The sequence below is a fragment of the Dendropsophus ebraccatus genome, chromosome 13 (assembly GCF_027789765.1).
Source record: "Dendropsophus ebraccatus isolate aDenEbr1 chromosome 13, aDenEbr1.pat, whole genome shotgun sequence".
NCBI classification, from domain to species: Eukaryota; Metazoa; Chordata; class Amphibia; order Anura; family Hylidae; genus Dendropsophus; species Dendropsophus ebraccatus.
The window spans coordinates 75,952,250-75,974,095 of record NC_091466.1 but is presented as its reverse complement, the minus strand read 5'-3'; the positions used below and the strand labels follow the sequence as shown (position 1 = coordinate 75,974,095).

Below are 21,846 nucleotides of genomic sequence, written 5' to 3'. Positions count from 1 at the left end.
GATTTACAGATATTTGGTGCTGGATATTGCAGATAACCCCATTGAAAACATTATACGTTTTTTCCCTACGGTAAGTGTTGATGTCTGTGGCTGTAACAGTGACCTCTAATAGTCATATCCAAGATGACCAACAATGTGCACGAGACTGTTTGACATCACGCCTGGTTAATCTATAAGTGGTGGCCGTCATGGATGTTTCTAGTATTGCCTTAGTAATCACAACCCTGTGACCCTTTAAAGGGGTTATCCAGCGTTCGAAAAACATGGCCACTTTCTTCCAGAGACGACATCGCTCCTGTCTCCAGTTTGTATGCAGGTTTTGTAAGTCGGTTCCATTGCAGTAAATGGAGCTTACCTGCAAACTGCACCAGAACTGGAGATGAGTCGCGTTGTTTCTGGAAGGAAAGTGGCCATGTCTTTTGAATGCTGGATAATCCCTTTTAAAGGGGTAGTTCACCAAAAAAAATTGGTGCCAGAAATTTGTAGTTCACTTCTATTAAAAAAAATCTCCAGTGTTTCAGTACTTATCAGCTGCTGTATGTCCTGCAGGAAGTGGTGTATTCTCTAAAGTCTGACAGTGCTCTCTGCTGCCACTTCTGTCCATGACAGGAACTGTCCAGAGCAGCGGCAAATCCCCATAGAAAACCTCTCCTGCTCTGGACAGTTCCTGACATGGATAGAGGTGGCAGCAGAGAGCACGGTGTCAGACTGGAGAGAGTACCCCACTTCCTACAGGACATACAGCAGCTCGTAAGTACTGGAAGACAAGATTTTAAATAGAAATAAATAAATCTATATAATTTTCTGACACAAGTTTATTTGAAAGAAAAAAAAATTAGGTGAACAATATATAGTGCCCACTGGGATTGTGTTGCAAATAAAGAGAATTCCTGCTGTGTTTTATTGTACCGCCGTAGTGTGCACAGCTAGAATCCAGCATTAACTTCATCCGCTGTGTTATCACCTTTTCATGCTCCTCTTTTCCTTTTTCAGACGAAGGAATTCATAGATGGATGTTTACAGTCTGGAGGTAAGTCCTGTGCACTGCAACCATAAAGAGAAATGCTGCAAAGGAGCTGCAGGAAAGTGTACCTCAAGGCTGCAAAATAGTGATCCTGTTATTTGTATGTGTTGTCTATATATCTGGGATATAGTAGAGGATTGGATGAGCTGCTGCCTTTATCCCCATTAATAATTGTTGTTTTATGCAGGTAAAGTCCTGATTCACGGGAATGCGGGAATCTCCAGGAGCGCTGCCTTGGTTATCGCATACATCATGGAAACCTTTGGAATAAAATACAGGTAGAGAACAATTCAGTGCAGCTTCAGCTTTTGTACTTGATTGTTTTTTGACGGGCTGTAAGCCTATGGAGATATATTGATCAATTCTTGAATATTATCCTCACACTACAGAATTACAGTCAGAGGTTCACTTAAAGGAGAAGTCCGGCGAAAATTTTTAAGTATTGTATTGCCCCCCAAATACAAATCCCCAATATACACTTATTATGGGAAATGCTTATAAAGTGCTTTGTTCCCTGCACTTACTACTGCATCAAGGCTTCACTTCCTGGATAACATGGTGATGGCACTTCCTGGATAACATGGTGATGTCACTTCCTGGATAACATGGTGATGTCACGACTCTACTCCCAGAGCTGTGCGGGCTGTGGCTGCTGGAGAGGATGATGGCAGGGGGACACAGGGCACTGGAGGGACACTGAGTATCCCTCTGCCATCATCCTCTCCAGCAGCCATAGCCCGCACAGCTCTGGGAGTAGAGTCGTGACATCACCATGTTATCCAGGAAGTGACATCACCATGTTATCCAGGAAGTGACATCTTGTGTGCATTTCCTGTAATAAGTGTGTATATTGATTTGTATAACTTTTGGGGGGACAATACAATACTTTAATAAAAATATTCGCCAGACTTCTCCTTTTAAAGTGTCTCTGTTTTTAAAAAACTTTGGACATTTCATGGACACATGTCAAAAGTTTGATCGGTCAGAGTCTGAGTATTCGGCTGAAGTGTAAAAAAAAAAAAACCTCCTCCCAACCGTTTGTCCATGCTGGGAGTTGTTGTTTTGCTGTAGCTGCAGAGCTGCCGGTCAGTGACTTACAGGATGTTGTGTAGCACCACACAAGACGTTTTGTGACTCGCTCACCTCTCGCTGCTTTACCCCTAGGGACGCCTTCACATACGTACAAGAAAGACGGTTCTGCATCAACCCCAACGCTGGATTTGTACATCAACTTCAGGTATTAGATTTGTGATGTTTTTCTATGTCTCAGTGAGCTCTGGTATTAGGGGCTTTGGTCCTCTGCATTACTACTCATTGTCCTGACATGATTAAGTCTTGTAGCTTCTCCTTATTTACCCTACCCCTGTCTGCCTGCAGGAATATGAAGCCATCTATCTAGCAAAACTAACCATCAAGATGATGTCCCCTCTGCAGTTGGGGAGGACCTTCTCCTTACAGTCTGGTGCTGCAGGTAAGTTGTGGTTACGGGGGTTCAGCTTCCATTGTATTCCGTGCAGGATGTTGTGCTCTACTATTATGCCTTGATGGCTGAGGACAGTGATGGCAAACTCCAGCTGTTGCAAAACTATCTCTGGTTCTTTATCGTACCTATATCATAAGTTGGGAAATCGAGCTAATGACACGCTAAGTGCCAACCTGTTTAATAAATGGGCGACCATCTTAGACGATACAGACCTTCCAAAGAAAATTTTAGACAGGTAAGCGACGGTTCGATGGGCGGTTCTTAACGAGAGATGGCGAGAAACGCAGTTTAGGCTCATCCATAGAGCTATTTACAGATTTATTATCCCCCCTCATCCCCTTGCTCCTGATCGACTACTAGCCTGCCCTAAATGCCTCCAACCAGCAACGGACCTAACCCATGGTACCCACACTCATAACTTCTGGTCCCAAGTGGTGGCTCTCATACACACCAAATGGAATCTGAAGCTTCCTATGTCGCCACAGCTCCTCCTTTTCCACTCTGTTCCGGAAGACATACGGATACCTTTGGCCTTACATGCCCTTCTGCTGGTGACTAAAAGATGTATACTACGAACGTGGTTACAGCCGGCCTTACCAACTATGATGGAAGTCTTGGCTCAGATGAAACATATCCTATTTTTGGACAGAGTGGAGTGTAAGAGGCTTAAAGAAATGAGCACAGTTAGATTTTTTTAAGAAGTGGAGGCGGTTTGTGGAAAGATTTTATTCAGATCAAGAAATTGATGATCTAATGAAATCGTTCACGGGGACTAAATGGTATCTGACATCTGATTTAGCGGGGACGTTAGATCGCTTACGAGTTTCAGGTACTTAAATGGCGCTATTTTTGCCAATGGCGTTCCTCGTCGTCTCACTAGTTTTTGGTTTGTTTTTTTTTCCTTTTTGTTTTAGGGGTTCCTGCATCTGTGGAGGGGGATGGGGGTGTCTGGGTTGGGGACTGGGTTAGCAAGTTTATATGAAGACTGTTGATATTTCTGTCACCTAGAACAAGCCATCTTTGTTTGGTCTCTCTCTGATTGTTCTCCTTGCATAGACACGGGATGTTTGAGTGTCCCGATTCTGTTTCGTGATTTTTATATGTGAAAAATCAATAAAGTTTGGAGAAAACTGTCCAGGCACAATGGAAGTTGTAGTTTTGTAACAATTGAGTGCTGAAGGGCATAAAATATTTTATTTATAGGGATAGCACCCATTGTGTTCCCTGGTTCTTTGTAATAAAGAACGCGCAGTGCCAGGTGTGTGTGTGTGTGTGTGTGTGTGTATATATTTGTCTATATCCATGTCTGTCTACAGTCCTTATATCAAGAACCGTGAGTTTCTTGTATGATACTTTCATCGTTCTTGTTACCCGAGTTAAGAACGAGAAACTCTCCAATATTAAAGGGGTAGTGCGGCGCTCAGCAATTATTCACAGAATAACACACATTACAAAGTTATACAACTGTAATGTTATGTCTGTGAATCGCCCTCTTCCCGTGTCCCCCCACCCCTGCACGTGTAGCTGGAAGTGTGGTGCGCTATACATACCTGATTCGTGTTGACCGACCCCGTCCGCCATCTTCTTCAAAGACGTCATCTTAGGGAGGCCGGCCGACCCGCTCCTGTCGGCCCCCCTCTGCCGCATCATAACTGTGCTCAGCCGCGATTGGCTGAGCACAGTTATTCTAAGCCAATTGCGGCTGAGCAGCTGATGACGCTGCAGAGGGGGGCCGGCATGCGGACGGCTGCAGCGAGTCGGCCGTTCTCCCGAAGATTGCATCGACAGAAGACGGGGGTCGACACGCGTCATGTATGTATATCGCACCACACTTCCGGGTACACGGGAAGGGGGCGATTCACAGACATAACATTACAGTTGTATAACTTTGTAATGTGTGTTATTCTGTGAATAATTGCTGAGCACCGCACTACCCCTTTAAGCTGACCATAAACCTCCAATGATGGACAGCTGAACAGTTCAGCTGTGTGGCATCTCTCCCGCTCGTCCTTCCCACACACAGAAACATTGGGCACGCCTGAGCCTTCCTGTAATCCCTATGGGGAAGGTTAAGACCGAACCTGCCGCTCTTTATAGTCTAAGGCAGTGCTTCCCAAACTGTGAGGCAGGCCTCACCAATGAGGCGCCCCCTAGTTGTAGGTGAGGCCCAGCTGGGGAGCCAGCTTTCACAAAAGTAACCATGATCTGCACAGTCCTTTTACATTTGCAAAAATCTCCATTTTAGTAATATTTATTTATTTATTTTATACTTGCTTTATTAGTATATAGAGCTTGGGAGAAAGGTGAAAGGTAGTCCTAGCATTATTGTCAACTTTTAAATGGACTTTCACCACAGATAGTGAGGCCCAGGCACCCTCTTGATCAGTCTGGTGAGGCCCGGCACCCTCTTGGTCAGTCTGGTGAGGCCCAGGCATTGCCTTGGTCTGTTGGGTGAGGCTCCAATAGAAAAAGTTTGAGAAGCGCTGGTCTAAGGTGTATGGGGACCTTTAGGGTACTATTACACTGAACGATAATCTGCCCGATTCGTGTAATAAAGACAACAATCAGCTGATGATCGTTGTCATCAACTGATCGTTGATATAGGTTAGAACCTATAACTGTCGGGCTCTGACCGCGCCTCGCTTCGTGCAATAGCGGTGCGCGGCCTGCGACTGACTATATACTTAACCTATCCACGCTCCAGGGCTGCTCCTGCGGTCCGCTTCTCCCCATGTCCCGCGTGCTCGAACTTCAGAGTAGCCTGTGAGCTGACAGGCCGCTGAGCCAATCACAGGCTGGGACTGCCGCGGCCTGTGACTCTTAAGCTAGAGCGCGCGGGACTCGGGGAGAAGCGGACTGCAGGAGCAGCCCTGGAGCGTGGATAGGTAACGTATATAGTTTAAGCAAGGGCGTTACCGATGTCCTTGCATCCTTGTTAAACAATTATTGGGCCGTGTAATAGGCCCAGTAAAGGAGTGCCGATCTAGCAGATCGGCACTCGTTTACAGGTATTATCGTCTCCTTTCTCTTTCTTCAAGCTTTGGTTGTCCAAGCATGATGGGAATTGTAGTTTTGCAACAGCTGGAGGGCCGAAGGTTCCCCACCCTGTTCTGGTGGAAAATCGGTGAAAAATTCCATATACAAGTTATATAATGGCCAAAAAGAGCACTATTTATTTACTTACAATGCCGGCCTGTCCAGTCAGTGTCCCACCACAGTCGCTGATGAAATTAATCAGCTGACAATTTCAGAACGCAAATCCTCTCGTATGACGGCTCTTTCTTATTTCCGTCTCCAGGAAGCCTGAAGAGGACGCTGGAGGAGGAAGACGAGCTGGGGAACATGCAGGTGTCTGCGGCCCACGACGGCTGAAGCCCCCTGTATCCCCTCGCAGGTCACGTTGCCTCCCTGTCCAGGTGCTGCTGCTGTTCTTTATAGACAATACCAGGACTTCCCATGGATGAGCAGATTTCACCGATTGTTTTACCGCTTTTTACACGGCCGTTTTACTGAAGAATATTTTTTCTCTTTTTCTGATGTGCAAAGAGGTATTACTGCAATAACGCACTTTTTCATACTTGAAGTTTTGTTTTTTGTTTTTCTTTTTTTGTATAATATGAAAGTAATTTCATGCAATGCAAACCGATGGTCGCAGGAGGAGGAGGAGGAGACCTTTCTACCTAAAGTTATTTGTTTAATTTATAATAAGAGAAGAAGAAGCTTTAGTAATGAAACGTTTGCTAAACTTTTCTGTGTTTTTGTAAATACATTTTATAGGTTTAGAACTTCTGGGGATTTTTAACAAACCGAATTCTATACTTAAAAAGATTAAAAAAAAAAAAAAAATACAAGAAAAAAAATAACAAAAAACCACACAGCCCTGATCATTGGGGCGGATTGTACACTGTTGGTATAACCTTCTAAAGCATCATGAGGTTTTTGGGTTTTTTTTATTATGAGATTTATATTGTGGCATTGGCCTGGAAGAGAAAACAAGAAGCCAAGCTTGTTCCTACAATGTTGTTCTGATTTTTCCAAATAAACAGATGTAAATTTAATAAGGAAATTATGTTTTTTTGCATGTGAGTAACCTGGACTGAGGATCAGGCGGGAGATCCTTGCAATTTGTTTTTATTGCATAAATGCAGCATCATTTGTAAAGAAGCAACTATGCAAGTGGCCTTGTCCTAACAGAGTACAGCAAATGAATTGGTCTTCATAACCCTTTAACATCATATGATAATGTTCACATCATATGAAAATGCATTATCATGAAAAAGCAGTTTGAAGCTGTGGGGTGGAGGGAGATGAGGCACCAAAACAGGACAACAAAGAGTTAATTTACCGCTACATTACCAGGCTATCTCCTCTGAAGTCAGCACTGACCTCTGAATAGCAGCTTTCACACAGGTCCCGCTGCTGCCGACTAATCTCCCTCTTCCCCTCCCTCTCCATAGAACAGAAAGGGGCATGTCTGATGCAACAAGACGCGATTTCCTGAAAATGAGCAGTGAATGAGGGGGGGGGGACCTGGGGAAAGTCTTTTTGAATGCAGATAATGGCAGATTTGCCTAATAAACCCAATTACAAACTTTCTTAAAATCGCCTGGACTATTGATTTCTGCAAAAAAAAAAAAAAAAAAAAAATGACAGTGACACTTTAAGGGGGTACAGAGGGGGCTCTGAGGTGCTACACGTTACTGTTAAAAAAAAAAAAAAAGTAAATAGTCATTAATAAAAAATCCCATCCAACAAAAATTTAAATCACCCCCTTTTCCCATCTTTATAAATAAAAAAAATAAACCTTTAGTATCGCTGCGTGCAGAATGGCCAAAACTATTAAATTATCACATTCTTGGTCTCGCAAAAAAAGAAAAATGCCAAAGCGCAAAATTGCAGATTTTTGGTCACATCAAATCTGGAAAATGTATTAAGTGATCAAAAACTCGCATATGCGTAAGTGAAATACTGCTAGATCATGGCACAAAAAATGGCGCCTCTAGTTTTATAAGCATAGTAATAAAGCTATTATAAACAGTTTCTTTTTAAAGCAGTCAAATAAAATAAGTTATGCAAGTTGCCTGTCGTTGTACTGAGGTGAGGTACATAGATAACAACATGTCGGTTTTACCATAGCGCAAACAGTGTAAACGCAAAACCTGTTAAAATGAAAAGTGCTTTTGTTTTTTTTTTCTGTTTCATCGCACAGATTTTCTTCCAGTTTTGCAGCATATTCTATGGAAAAATAATTCTGCCATCGCAAAGTACAATTGGCGTCACAAAAAATAGGGCTTGTGGGTCTGTAGGTGAAAAAATGCAAAAGCTATGGCCTTTTCTAGGAGGAATAAACTAAGGTGTGAAAGCAAGAATTGGCCCGCTCATTAAAGTGACTCTGTACCCACAATCTGACCCCCCAAACCACTTGTACCTTTAGATAGCCGCTTTTAATCAAGATCTGTCCTGCGGTCCGTTTGGCAGGTGATGCAGTTATTGTCCTAAAAAACAACTGTTAAACTTGCAGCCCTGTGTCAAATTGGCATGGACTAGAGTACCCCTGCCCTAGGATTGCCCCTAGAACAATTTCTCCTAATTAGCACCTGTCTGAACACTGCACATGTGTTGGATCATTAAGGCACCTGTGCTGTGTTCAGACAAGTGAGGAATAGGAGAAATTCTGCCAGGGCCATTCCTAATGGGTAGGAGGGACATTGCAATCCTAGGGCACACACACTCTAGGCCCCGCCAATTTCACACGGCTGCAAGTTTAAAAGTTGTTTTTTAGGCATCACCTGCCGAACGGACCGCAGGACAGATCTTGGAGTAAAAGCAGCTATCTTGACGGTATAAGTGGTTTGGAGGGGTCAGATTGGGGGTACAGAGACACTTTTAAGGCAATGCTTCTCAATCTGTGAGGTGTGGGGTCCCTGCCTGTGCCAGTCATCCGCACACAGCCAGGCAGAGACTTCAGTGATGTAGCATTCGATTGGGTTCAGGGCCATTGAGCATCTTGCTGTCACCGCACACACTGAGACTGAATGCAGCGATGGGAGACGGGCACCAGGGACTGGCATGATGGGCACGTATGGAGGTGTCTATCCAGCTGTATGGCACGCACCATATACCTTTCACACCTACCACATCGCAGTGGATTTCATGCTGTGAGTTCTGCAGCAATGCTCCTTTGACTCTACATTCTAGCAGCGGATTTTCATCGTGCTGCAAGAATGTAGCCCTTTCTCCATTTAACCCATTGCCGCCGGGCTAATGTATTATCTGTTAATGGTCATGCCTGCTTCTCTGGCTCCCTGATCTCCCGCTCAGCCATTTAGTAGCTGGAGAAGCGGGCATGACCACTAACACGTAATATATTAGCTAGATAATGTAGGTTCATAGGAAATTACACTACAGAGTGTGAAATCTGCTGTGATACGGTATATGTGAAACTGGCCTTCCAGTACTTATCAGCTGCTGTATGTCCTGCAGGAAGTGGTGTATTCTCCAGTCTGACACAGTGCTCTCTGCTGCCACCTCTGTCCATGTCAGGAACTGTCCAGAGCAGCAGCAAATCTCCATAGAAAACCTCTTCTGCTCTTGTTTGCAAACAAGGCGGTTTGGCTTTAGTGCCACAGATCAGCGATTCAAGGACAAGTAAACATTGAGGGGGTCTTAATATGCTCCGCAGCCCCTGATTTGTGGGGTACACTTATTCCCTACAATTATACAAATGTAGAAATATATTAGTATCACTAGTAGTTGTGGCTTCAGCAGCTTTTCAGTAATTCACCACTGACAATTAATGAAAAATAGAAGGACTCCAAAATGTATATGGTCCCCGGCTCCTCCCACCCTCCGACTTATCATCCTCTATCACAGTAAGATTGATTGGATCTTGTCTCCCACCCACCTGGGTCATAGTCTGCAGTGAAATGAGATGAACAGTATTGGGAGAAGAACTGGCGGGAGTGCTGTGGGAGGGGAGTAGGCCGGGTGGAAGGACTGTGATGAAGAGAGACGAGAGAAAGAAATGCATTATGGTAATTATAGTACTGAGCAAATGCAATCACAAAATGCAGAACAAAGACCCCAAAACTAATGGATGCTATACACCCCTGCCGCAGGTTATTTTTGTTTTAGTTTTTTAACCTAATGTTTGGGGACTTTAACCGCTGCGCTCCACACTTCCTAACAGCCTAGATGGTGGAAATGATCACAGCTTCTCTCATCTGACTGGACGACGTCTTCAAGTGCTTAGTAGAGTCCTGTCTAGAGACAACACGTGAGATGTCCTGTACATATCGCTGAGTGTGCGCTTTCATGTGATGACCACAGCCAATATACGGACAAAATATTTGAGTGCATTGTAGATTAATGTCCATCAGTCACTGATTTCTTACCATGTGTCACACTACCCAAAGTAGCTTCCGAGAGGCTTTTTATAACACAACAGGGGAACCAAGTTTATGCCCTCTTGTGGCAAGACCTGGCAACTACTCAGATTACATAGGTTCCTGAGACAGTACTAATGCAGATGTGTGATGACCCACTTCACTTCTCTCGCCCACCCTCCTCCAGCACTTCATCTACTCACATAGCAATGTTTGCTGTATAGTGTGATAGCTCAGGGTTATGTGGTGCTGGAGACCTGGGTTCAAATCCTTCACCTAAGCAGTAGGTAACCTGAAGGTTCCTGATATAAAAGCATCTTTTTCTAGCCGCTCCAATAGACACAGCGGAGGTAACTCTCAATGCTCCCTCAATGATTGTGGAAAGAAGATCACATGGTTATGCTCAATGGTTCTCGATCTCCTAAGATCACTTTAGAATCAGTAGTAATCAATCAAGCTGGTTCCCTCTTGAGAGTGATCCATATAAGGTGTCTGTCTATCTATCTATCTATAAGGTGTCTATCTATCTATCTATAAGGTGTCTATCTATCTATCTATAAGGTGTCTATCTATCTATCTATCTATAAGGTGTCTATCTATCAGGTGTCTATCTATCTATCTATAAGGTGTCTATCTATCTATCTATAAGGTGTCTAGGTGTCTATCTATCTATCTATAAGGTGTCTATCTATCTATCTATAAGGTGTCTATCTATCTATCTATAAGGTGTCTATCTATCTATCTATCTATCTATAAGGTGTCTATCTATCTATAAGGTGTCTAGGTGTCTATCTATCTATCTATAAGGTGTCTAGGTGTCTATCTATCTATCTATAAGGTGTCTATCTATCTATCTATCTATAAGGTGTCTATCTATCTATCTATAAGGTGTCTATCTATAAGGTGTCTAGGTGTCTATCTATCTATCTATCTATAAGGTGTCTATCTATCTATCTATCTATAAGGTGTCTATCTATCTATCTATAAGGTGTCTATCTATCTATCTATAAGGTGTCTATCTATCTATAAGGTGTCTATCTATCTATCTATAAGGTGTCTATCTATCTATCTATCTATCTGGTGTCTATCTATCTATATAAGGTGTCTATCTATCTATCTATAAGGTGTCTATCTATCTATAAGGTGTCTATCTATCTATCTATAAGGTGTCTATCTATCTATCTATCTATCTATCTATAAGGTGTCTATCTATCTATCTATAAGGTGTCTATCTATCTATCTATCTATAAGGTGTCTATCTATCTATCTATCTATAAGGTGTCTATCTATAAGGTGTCTAGGTGTCTATCTATCTATCTATCTATAAGGTGTCTATCTATCTATCTATCTATAAGGTGTCTATCTATAAGGTGTCTAGGTGTCTATCTATCTATCTATCTATAAGGTGTCTATCTATCTATCTATCTATAAGGTGTCTATCTATCTATCTATAAGGTGTCTATCTATCTATAAGGTGTCTATCTATCTATCTATAAGGTGTCTATCTATCTATCTATCTGGTGTCTATCTATCTATATAAGGTGTCTATCTATCTATCTATCTATCTATAAGGTGTCTATCTATCTATAAGGTGTCTATCTATCTATCTATAAGGTGTCTATCTATCTATCTATAAGGTGTCTATCTATCTATCTATAAGGTGTCTATCTATCTATCTATCTATAAGGTGTCTATCTATCTATCTATCTATCTATAAGGTGTCTATCTATCTATCTATAAGGTGTCTATCTATCTATCTATAAGGTGTCTATCTATCTATCTATAAGGTGTCTATCTATCTATCTATCAGGTGTCTATCTATCTATAAGGTGTCTATCTATCTATAAGGTGTCTATCTATCTATAAGGTGTCTATCTATCTATCAGGTGTCTATCTATCTATCAGGTGTCTATCTATCTATCAGGTGTCTTATCTGCAGTTGAAGGTTTGCTAGTTCTTATAGAGGATCTACCTATCAGCTGATGAAGCAAGAGCCACCCGTAGAGGGCAGCTCCCTATATAGAGTACATGGAGTCCCTAACAAACAGGGACCTGGCACTGCTATTAGCAAGGAGCCAGTCAGGATTGCACCCTCCTAGCACAGGGTACTGCCCCCAGGTTACTCACACCAGCACAGAGCATTGCACCTTCATCACCAGCACATGAAGCATTGGGTCCTGGACCTGGGTCTCTAAGCCAAGCCAGCAGGGGGTGCCGTTCCTGGGAGTCACTGCTCCCCAACACCTAGCCAGCATTGGGTATTAACCTGGGTCACTCACACCAAGCCAGCACTGGGTCTGGTAGCACAACAGCAGACAGCACTGGGTTCTGAACCTGGGACTGCAGCACCACATCTGGGAACTCACGGTTTTTACCCCCTGAGCCACAGCTCCTGCTCCCAGAATCAGCAGAATAAGGGAAAGATGGAGGTCCTGGTCAGAATAAAGGAAAGGTTCAGAAAATAGACAATCCAGGCCATGGGAACAGTCCTATAAGCAGATGACACAGGATTAGAACCCTGGTCTCCAACATACAGCATAGACAGGAGACTCAGACCACTGAGCCACAACTCCTGCTCTCATAGTCAGTGGAAATAAGTGAAAGATGAAGGTCCTGGTCAGAATAAAGGAAAGTTTCAGAAAATGGGAGGCTCAGGATTAGAATCCAGGAACCTGATATCTGACCTTCCAAACCACAGGCACATCACCAGTCTAGCATGCAGTGTGATTGCTCAGGGGTTACATTATCTGTCTCTCGTGCTGGAGACCTGGGTTCTAATCTTCTTAAGGAGTCTTTGGCTTCTTAGCACCTGGTTGTTAAATGTAGATAGTATGTATTTTATTTCTGAGCCACTACTGGCACTCTTGTGTTCATGTTGGGAGGCTGGCCTAGGTTAGGCCCGGGCCCCTTCTTCTACTTCATCTGATGTTCTCCAAAGGGATTACTGTGTAAAAAAATGGGAAATCAGGATTTGTACCCTGGTCACTCACATATAATGCAGATCATACCCTTGAGCTATAGCCAGAACCGCTGGGGTTAGGTGATACTTCTCATCAGTGACAGAAGGGTTACACAACAGTGACCATCAATGTCCTAAGAGTATAATGGAGGAACACTGAGAGAAAGGAGGAGAAATAATAAATATACAGGCAATACTAAGATCCAGCAAGTGTCTAGAAGGATCTGCAGCTCGGCCCCTGACCTCTCATCTTATTATTACAGATATCACTGAGCAAAAACATCACCTAGACCATTTGGCCTTTGAGAAGACTACTCACTGGAGACAATATCAAGCTCAGCCTAGAACCTCGCCTAAGGCATTGCATGATGGGAAAGGGGTGAGCTCCAATCACTCTTGGATTTGTTACAGGCAATGTATACCGTGTGCAAGAACAAGAATGGGGAGACCAGGATGAGAACCCAAGGACGTCTCCTCTAACCCTCCAGGCCATGTCTACATCCGATGTCTCCTCTAACCCTCCAGGCCATGTCTACATTCTATGTCTCCTCTAACCCTCTGGGCCATGTCTACATCAGATGTCTCCTCTAACCCTCCAGGCCATGTCTACATCAGATGTCTCCTCTAACCCTCCCGGCCATGTCTACATCCGATGTCTCCTCTAACTCTCCCGGCCATGTCTACATCCGATGTCTCCTCTAACTCTCCGGGCCATGTCTACATCCGATGTCTCCTCTAACCCTCTGGGCCATGTCTACATCCGATGTCTCCTCTAACCCTCCGGGCCATGTTTACATCCGATGTCTCCTCTAACCCTCCGGGCCCCATCCGATGTCTCCTCTAACCCTCCGGGCCATGTCTACATCCGATGTCTCCTCTAACCCTCCGGGACACATCTAGTCTCCTCTAACCCTCCAGGCCATGTCTCCTCTAACCTTCAGGGCCACATCCGTTGTCTCCTCTAACCCTCCAGGCCATGTCTACATCAGATGTCTCCTCTAACCCTCCCGGCCATGTCTACATCCGATGTCTCCTCTAACTCTCCGGGCCATGTCTACATCCGATGTCTCCTCTAACCCTCCGGGACACATCTAGTCTCCTCTAACCCTCCAGGCTATGTCTCCTCTAACCTTCAGGGCCACATCCGTTGTCTCCTCTAACCCTCCAGGCCATGTCTACATCTGATGTCTCTTCTAACCCTCCGGGGCCACATCCGCTTTCTCCGCTAACCTTCTGGGCCACATCTGATATCCTCTCTTAACTCTCCAGTCCATGTCTACATCCGATGTCTCCTCTAACCCTCCGAGACACATCCAATCTCTTCTAACCCTCCGGGCCCCATCTAATGTCTCCTCTAACCCTCCGGGCCCCATCCAATGTCCCCTCTATCCCTCCGGGACACATCCGATTTCTCCTTTAACCCATAGGTTTACATGAAAACTTGTGCAGGACATCACTCAGGGAGTGGGAGAAGAGATCTAGCCTACTATGACATCACAGGAGGATGCACGGGAGAAAGGGGGGGAGACAGGGATACTACATAATCCTTTTATTTTTCGTTTCCTGTGAGTGGTGAAGCACGGAGAAGCCGCTGACGCCAGAACTTTTAGTGATTACACTATATTAGTAAGTTGAAGCCGATGAGTACAGTAGAAGATATGTCGATTTAGTGTTGTAGGAAGGGGGTTGGAAAGCATCTCATTCCTTTAGGGGTTGTCCAGGTCTAAAAAACATGGCTGCTTTCTTACAAAAGATGGCACCCTCTCCTTGTCTCAGTTTGGATGGGGAAGTTTTGCAGCTCAGATCCATTGAGGTAAATGGAGCTGAATTGTAAATACCTCACACAACCTGAGGCCAGGGGTGGTTCTGTTTTTGCAAGAAAGTAACTACACTTTTATAATCCTAGATCAGATATGGGGAACCTTTGGCTCCTCAGCTGTTGCAAAACTACAATTCTCACCATGCCTGGACAGCCAAAGCAAAGCTTTGGCTGTCCAGGCATGGTGGGAATTGTAGTTTTACAACAGCTGGAGAGCCAAAGGTTCCCCATCCCTGTCCTAGAAAAAACCCTTTAAACAGGGGAACTATGAGTAGGTTCGATAGCCCCTTTTTGTGCCCAGGATGCTGAAGAGTGTTACCTTCCTCCATTGTAATCTTCGCTCCGGAGCACTGCCTCGTCATCGGCCCGCCTGCTTCATTAATTATCATAAGCATATACAGGCAGAGACCCCACTGTGGACACTGGACGCCCCCATTATCGCTCTCCTGTGATTTAGCCATGTGACCACCAGGATGGGGGCGTGGCCTTTGAGGCGATCACATGGATAAGTCATGTGGCAAACGGGACAACCACTAATAATAATAATAATAATAATAATAATTTACCAGTGACTGATTCAGACAAGGGTTTTTTTTATTATAAAAATTACTGGTGTCTTAAATACACTTCAATAAATTAACATTCCACCAAAAGAGAGAAAATGTTATCATCACACCCGGCTTCAATTTATTACATTTTTAAACAAAAAAAAAAAATATTGTAGTTTTCTTCATTGAATAATAAAAAGTAGAAGCAGCCTGTAACCAACCCGTCGCCCCATACGCTGCCGCAAGACTACGACTCCCTGCAGATCCTGACAGCCGGTATGCTGGGAGTTGTAGTTCTGTAACAGCTGGAGAGACACATGGGCGCAACTAACATAGACAAAACAAAATAATTTCTTGGCTTCTTGGCTCTTTTTAGAAACCGCTGAATAAATACGGATCTAAAATTACGAGAGGTATTGTGTCATTTATAACGTTATAAAATTACCCTCCTCCGATTCTACGAGAAACCCCCCAGATATGTGAAAACTGCCATATCGCCCTATGTAAGAGAAACAGAATGACCCACCTCGGAATTCCTGTTTACTAGTATATAAACAACTTTACATTATGGGGGAAAATCCCCTTTAAACAGAATGTTCTCCAAAAGTTTTTTTCACTCAAATCAACTGGTTTCAGAGATTTGTAATTTACTTCCATAAAAAAAAAAAATCTCCAGTCTTCCAGTACTTATCAGCTGCTGTATGTCCTGCAGGAGGTGGTGTATTCTCTCTAATCTGACACAGTGCTCTCTGCCGCCACCTCTGTCCATGTCAGGAACTGTCCAGAGCAGCAGCAAATCCCCATAAAAAAAACCTCCCCATTTATTTTTCCTTCTGAGTGCCCCTTTATGCCTATACATTCATAAAAATAAATCTTCTCTCATCATAGAAGAAAAAAAAAAAAAAACTAAACGTTCATTTGCTTTTTAAATTATTAGAATGAGCCGAGGAAGTAAATGCAGATACATGGGTTGTTTCCAACCTGCGACTCTTCCAGCTGTTGCAAAACTACATTTCCCATCATGCCTGGATACCCATAGCTTTAGCTGTTCAGGCATGATGGGAATTGCAGTTTTGCAGCAGCCGGAGGGCCTGAGTTTGACACCTGGGCCCTGAGCTATACTAATGGCATTGATGGTTCAGGGCCCAACAAAGCTGTTAATGTACTATAGTAAACTTCCCCATCTAGGGTTAATCTCTCATGCCTGGCTCTGTATGGAGAGGGTAGAGCCATGTATCTGATATGTATTCCAGCTCCCCCTAGTGGCAGTCCATGTGAATGACAGTCAGGAATACTCGGTTTCCACCTTTTTTTCCATCTTTTTTTTTTTCCTAAATAAAAATACAACGTCCATCGTCGTTCATGGTAGGAAAATCCATTATGAACATCTATGAGTGTAAAAGTAATCGTATTATCTACAGATTCTTACAGCACCCGCTTCCCCGGAATTTTTTTTCTTCCATTTGTTGCTTTGGCAAGTTTATAATTTTTTTTATTTTTTTTGTCCCAGTTGAGGTTAATCGAAGAATCGACACTGCATGTAGGTCTCATCCGATGCCGTGTAACCAAACTTTTCATAGAAGGCGACGTTCTTGGGCTTACACTCCAGCGTCACCTTGTAACAGTCAAGCTTTTTACTTAGCAGGGTGAGAACGGACAACAACCTGGAGGAAGGTGCGGGGAAAAAAGGTGTGAAAGACTCGTACTGGAAACATGGCATGAAACATTAAGGGTGTGTTCACACGTAACAGATCCCTGCCCTGTACACGTATGGGCAGACAAACTCGTAGTGGGATGCACAACCCGCTGTATGTCAGTAGCCCGCCATGTTAACCCCTCGCCCCCGGAGTGTATACATCACCTGCTCCCTGCACCGACTTGCTTCAGGGCTTCCGACGTTTTCACGTCCCACTCAGCCAATCAGTGCGCTGCGGCGGGGCAGCGCACTGATTAGCCCGAGCGGGGCGTGCCAGGAACCCCTGAAGCAAGCCGGAGCGGGGACCAGGTGATGTATACGCTCCGGGGGCAAAGGGGTTAACATGGCGGGCTACTGACATACAGCGGGTTGTGCATACCACTACGAGTTTGTCTGCCCATAGAGTGTACAGGGCAGGGATCCACAGCGGATCCAAAGGGGTATTCTCACAAAATCAGCCCAGGGAGCCGCAAACAGTCAAGGTGGGCGAGTTAAAAAAAACAAACCTTACATAACTCCCATTGACATTAAAGGAAACCTGTCACCCAGGACGCGGGCGCAGAGACCGCCCAACCCCCCGCTGCAGCCCCGGATACTTACCCTTTCCTGCAAGTTCCCCTCCTGGACCCAGTCCCGGGACGAAGATATCCCCGTCGGAAGCGGTGCGCTCGCTGCAGAGATGAGTCCGATGCCCATAGAGAATGACGGCTCCATTAATTCTCTATGGGCATCGGACTCATCTCTGCTGATTAGCATACAGAGCCGATATCTCCGTCATGGGACCGGCTCTAGGAGCGGGACTTGCAGGAAAGGCTAAGTATCCGGGGCTGCACCGGGGGGTCTGGCGGGCTTCTAATTCAGAATTAGAAGGAAAAAAAAGCTACTTTGTTGCAAAAACAGCACTACTCCTAACGTCAGGTTGTGTGTGGTATTACAGTTCAGCCCCATTCACTTCAGTGGCTTTAAATGGTTTCAACTGGTTTCAGAAAGTTATATAAATTTATAATTTACCTCTATTTAAAAATCTCCACTCTTCCAGTACTTATCAGCTACTGTATGTCCTGCAGGAAGTGGTGTATTCTCTCCAGTCTGACACAGTGCTCTCTGCTGCCACCTCTGTCCATGTCAGGAACTGCCCAGAGCAGCAGCAAATCCCCATAGAAAACCTCTCCTGCTCTGGACAGTTCCTGACATGGACAGAGGTGGCAGCAGAGAGCACTGTGTCAGACTGGAGAGAAAACACCACTTCCTGCAGGACATACAGCAGCTGATAAGTACTTAAAAACTTGAGATTTTTAAATAGTAGTAAATTACTGATCTATAGAACTTTCTGTAACCACTTGATTGAGATGATTTATTTTTGCTGAGCTACCCCTTTAAAGGCAAAACCATTAGCAGCTATTTGAAGAAGATGTGTGGGGTTCCAGGAGGCCCTGACAGCCTTATTAGGGCATACTGGGTGTTGTAGTTTTGCTACAGGTTGGGGCGCCCTGATAGACACTGGTCGGGGTGCTCTGTGGGTTGGGGGGGGGACCTTTGTGATGTCAGGATCTACAGCGCACTCCTTATTACTAGTATTATTCTTCATTACTTACAGTTTTCCAAGCTGCTTCCCCCGACACTCGTCACTGACGACGACCTCTTCTATCCGACCTCTCTGGAGGCAGAAAAACAGATTAAAGGGGTACCACCGACCGCCATGTAAATATATAATATATTCATAAAAGACAATGACCCCCACCAAGTTCCCCTGAAAAGACCTGAAACGAATAGAATCCCGTCCCCGCTCACCTTGGCGCAGCCGCGTATGAATTTATGTTCTACGATTAACGTGGCCGTGGCTACAATCTGCCCCAGGTTCAGATCTTCCACAACGGTCACAAAGTAATCCCCCGTCCTCTTCATGTGCTCAAATTTTTCTGAAAACAAAAATATTCTGTTAAACCCGATAGGATTTGAAGGGCCACAAACGAAATTTTCTTTGTATAAGACAATGGCTGATAATATGGCGGTATGAGGATGCCCATAGACCAGGGGTAGGCAACCTTGGCTCTCCAGCTGTTGCAAAACTACAACTCCCATCATGCCTGGATAGCTAAAGCACGATGGGAGATGTAGCTTTGCAGCAGCAGGAGAGCCAGGGTTCCCAACCCCTGCTATAGACAGTGCCAAAAAAACAGCTGCTGTTTTCTTCTTCATACAGCACCACTCTTGGTCTCAGGTTGCGTGTGGTATTACAACTACTTGGCCAAGCTGCAGTACTGTACACAAACTGAGGACGAGAGTGGCGCTGTTTCTGATGGAAAGCCCCCTCTACATATAAGAAATGTAATGGGGGGGGGCAGAGAATGGGCATGTTAAAGGGGTATTCTATCTTCAGCAAGAGACTGCTGGATCCACAAATAAACTGGGGAACTGCGATAAATCTAAGACTACAACTCCTCTAATCCGGCCGGCAGGTGCCACATAATCAGATGACCATAGGGGAGTATAGGCGGGAATCCCGGAGCACCAGACCTGCTGCTACAACAGGGGCACAGGAGCTCGGCTCTCCAGCTGTTGCAAAACTACAACACCCATCATAACTGGACAGCTAAAGCTTTGGCTGTCTAGGCATGATGGGAGTTGTAGTTTTGCAACAGCTGGAAAGCCAAGGTTCTCTACCCCTGCTATAACATCGGAGCTATATCTGGAAATAGATAGATAGATAGATAGATAGATAGATAGATAGGAGATAGATAGATAGGAGATAGATAGATAGGAGATAGATAGATAGATAGATAGGAGATAGATAGATAAATAGATAGGAGATAGATAGATAGATAGATAGATAGATAGATAGATAGATAGATAGATAGATAGGAGATAGATAGATAGGAGATAGATAGATAGGAGATAGATAGATAGATAGGAGATAGATAGATAGATAGATAGATAGATAGATAGATAGATAGATAGATAGATAGATAGGAGATAGATAGGAGATAGATAGATAGATAGATAGATAGATAGATAGGTAGGAGATAGATAGGAGAGAGATAGGAGATAGATAGATAGATAGATAGATAGGAGATAGATAGGAGAGAGATAGGAGATAGATAGATAGATAGATAGATAGATAGATAGATAGATAGATAGATAGATAGATAGATAGATAGGAGATAGATAGATAGATCTCCTCCCATAGGGGTTGCTGGGGGTTCCTGCTCACTGATGAAATCCTCTGCAGACACATCTCCTACTTTTGTTAGCTGACCGAGAACTTTGTAGAAACCTGAAACAAAAGAATAATGGAGACTTAGTACGGCCGGGATCGGACATAACACATAGCGGAATGGCGGCTCCCTATAGACAGGCAGTAGGCACTCACCTCGATTGATGTCGGCGGTACACAGGGGTCTCAGCACCAGCCCTTCCCCAGGGCGCTCCGGAGAGATGGGGGGGCTGAACGACACCATGTTCTGACTCCAGTCAATCCCTTCCAGCAATTGGGGGTCAAACAGGGGGGTCTCATCTGGGATCATGGCTGCCGCTCCTGCAAACAACGTGCACAAGAGTCAGTGAGGAAAGACACGGCCGCTGTTTGTTCTCTGATAAGCTGTGCAAACACCATAGCGGTACACAGGTATCTCAGCAAGCTCTCCCTCCCTCACTCCTGCGTTTGCTGTCAGTGAATGGGAACATCCCTGCGTCACCTATATGTGTCCTGTCAGAAAGTTAGACAACTAAAATAGAAACTCTCTTCCATATCAGTTCATAGTGTGCTTGCTTTATAGCAACTACAACTCCCAGCATGCTCAGACAGCCAGGGTTTGGCAGTTGTAGTTTTGCAGCAGCTGGAGGTCTCGGTTTATGGTAATAGTCTGGGAGCAGGAACATTTCTCACTTCGCCCATTTGATTCATGCTGTTTGTCTCTGGGCGGATGAGCGATGTCTCCGGTCCTCGGGGACGGGCGGCACAGACACCACCCTGACCCGCTCTGAGGACACGTCTAGTATCGCTTCCATTCACAGGTCTTAGAACTAAAGACCCCGAGGGTCCGGATATACCAGGGATAGGAGACCTCCAGCTGTTGCAAAACTACAACTCCCATCATGCCTGGACAGACAAAGCTTTAGAGGGTTACAGACGGACAATGACCCCAGAGGCTTCTGTCCCCTGTGTGTAGGATGTGTAGAGTGACACACCCATGATCATATCCTGTAAGGTGAGCTGTCACCGCCCCCGCCTCCCTGCCAATGTGTACGTCACCGCCCTATACTGCCACATGTACAACGCCTGCTCCTGCCATCTGGATGGGCAGCCGACCCACATCCTGATGCCTGGGCAGCTAAAGCTTTAGCTCTCCAGACATGATGGGAAGGCCAAAGGTTCCCCATCCCTGATCTATAGTAGTGTTCCTCAACTACAACTCCCAGCATGACCTGACAGCCACCAGGATTGTTGTTTTGTAACAGTAGGAAAGGCATAGGTTGAAGAACATCGCTCTTAAAGAGGTACTCCGGAGAAATTTTTCTTTTTCAAATCAACTGGCGTCAGAAAGTTATGCGGATTCGTAATTTACTCCTATTTAAAAATCTCCAGTCTTCCAGTACTTATCAGTTGCTGTACGTCCTGCAGGAAGTGGTGTATTCTCTCCAGTCTGACACAGTGCTCTCTGCTGCCACCTCTGTCCATGTCAAAAACTGTCCAGAGCAGCAGCAAATCCCCATAGAAAACCTCTCCTGCTCTGAACAATTTAGACATGCAACACTTTCTGCAGGACATACAGCAGCTGATAAGTACTGGAAGACTGGAGATATCTAAATATATATGTAATTCTAATTCTATCTTTCTGACCTTAGTTGATTTGAAAGAAGAAAAAAAAAAATCACATGAGTTCTCCTTAAAGTAACATTTTTCTAACGTACTCCTTTAATCCCCATGGTAGT

General features: G+C 44.5%; 2 protein-coding genes across 7 annotated transcripts in view; one reads left to right on the top strand and one right to left on the bottom strand.

Annotated features, from left to right (window-relative positions):
- Nucleotides 1–21,846, top strand: part of STYX (serine/threonine/tyrosine interacting protein) — a 71,556-nt gene that overhangs the window by 10,638 nt on the left and 39,072 nt on the right. For 3 of the 6 annotated variants that reach the window (XR_011359463.1, XM_069949375.1, XM_069949376.1), the window contains exons 5-10: nt 10–70; nt 994–1,030; nt 1,212–1,302; nt 2,189–2,261; nt 2,402–2,495; nt 13,115–13,230. Coding sequence is in view for 4 of the 6 variants with exons in the window: in XM_069949375.1 (XP_069805476.1) it covers nt 10–70; nt 994–1,030; nt 1,212–1,302; nt 2,189–2,261; nt 2,402–2,495; nt 13,115–13,230 (472 nt within the window). In the remaining 2 variants the exon portion in view is untranslated. Of the gene's footprint in view, nt 1–9; nt 71–993; nt 1,031–1,211; nt 1,303–2,188; nt 2,262–2,401; nt 2,496–5,805; nt 7,041–13,114; nt 13,231–13,339; nt 14,768–21,846 lie in introns of those variants that run through there. The other 3 variants (XR_011359464.1, XM_069949377.1, XM_069949378.1) reach the window with 3 other exon arrangements.
- Nucleotides 15,247–21,846, bottom strand: part of GNPNAT1 (glucosamine-phosphate N-acetyltransferase 1) — a 7,919-nt gene continuing 1,319 nt past the window's right edge. The window contains exons 2-6 of the mRNA XM_069949379.1: nt 20,285–20,449; nt 20,126–20,188; nt 18,706–18,833; nt 18,510–18,571; nt 15,247–16,882 (exon numbers count right to left, since the gene is read on the bottom strand). Of these exons, the coding sequence (XP_069805480.1) occupies nt 16,735–16,882; nt 18,510–18,571; nt 18,706–18,833; nt 20,126–20,188; nt 20,285–20,438 (555 nt within the window). The 5' untranslated portion in view covers nt 20,439–20,449 and the 3' untranslated portion in view covers nt 15,247–16,734. The remainder of the gene's footprint in view (nt 16,883–18,509; nt 18,572–18,705; nt 18,834–20,125; nt 20,189–20,284; nt 20,450–21,846) is intronic.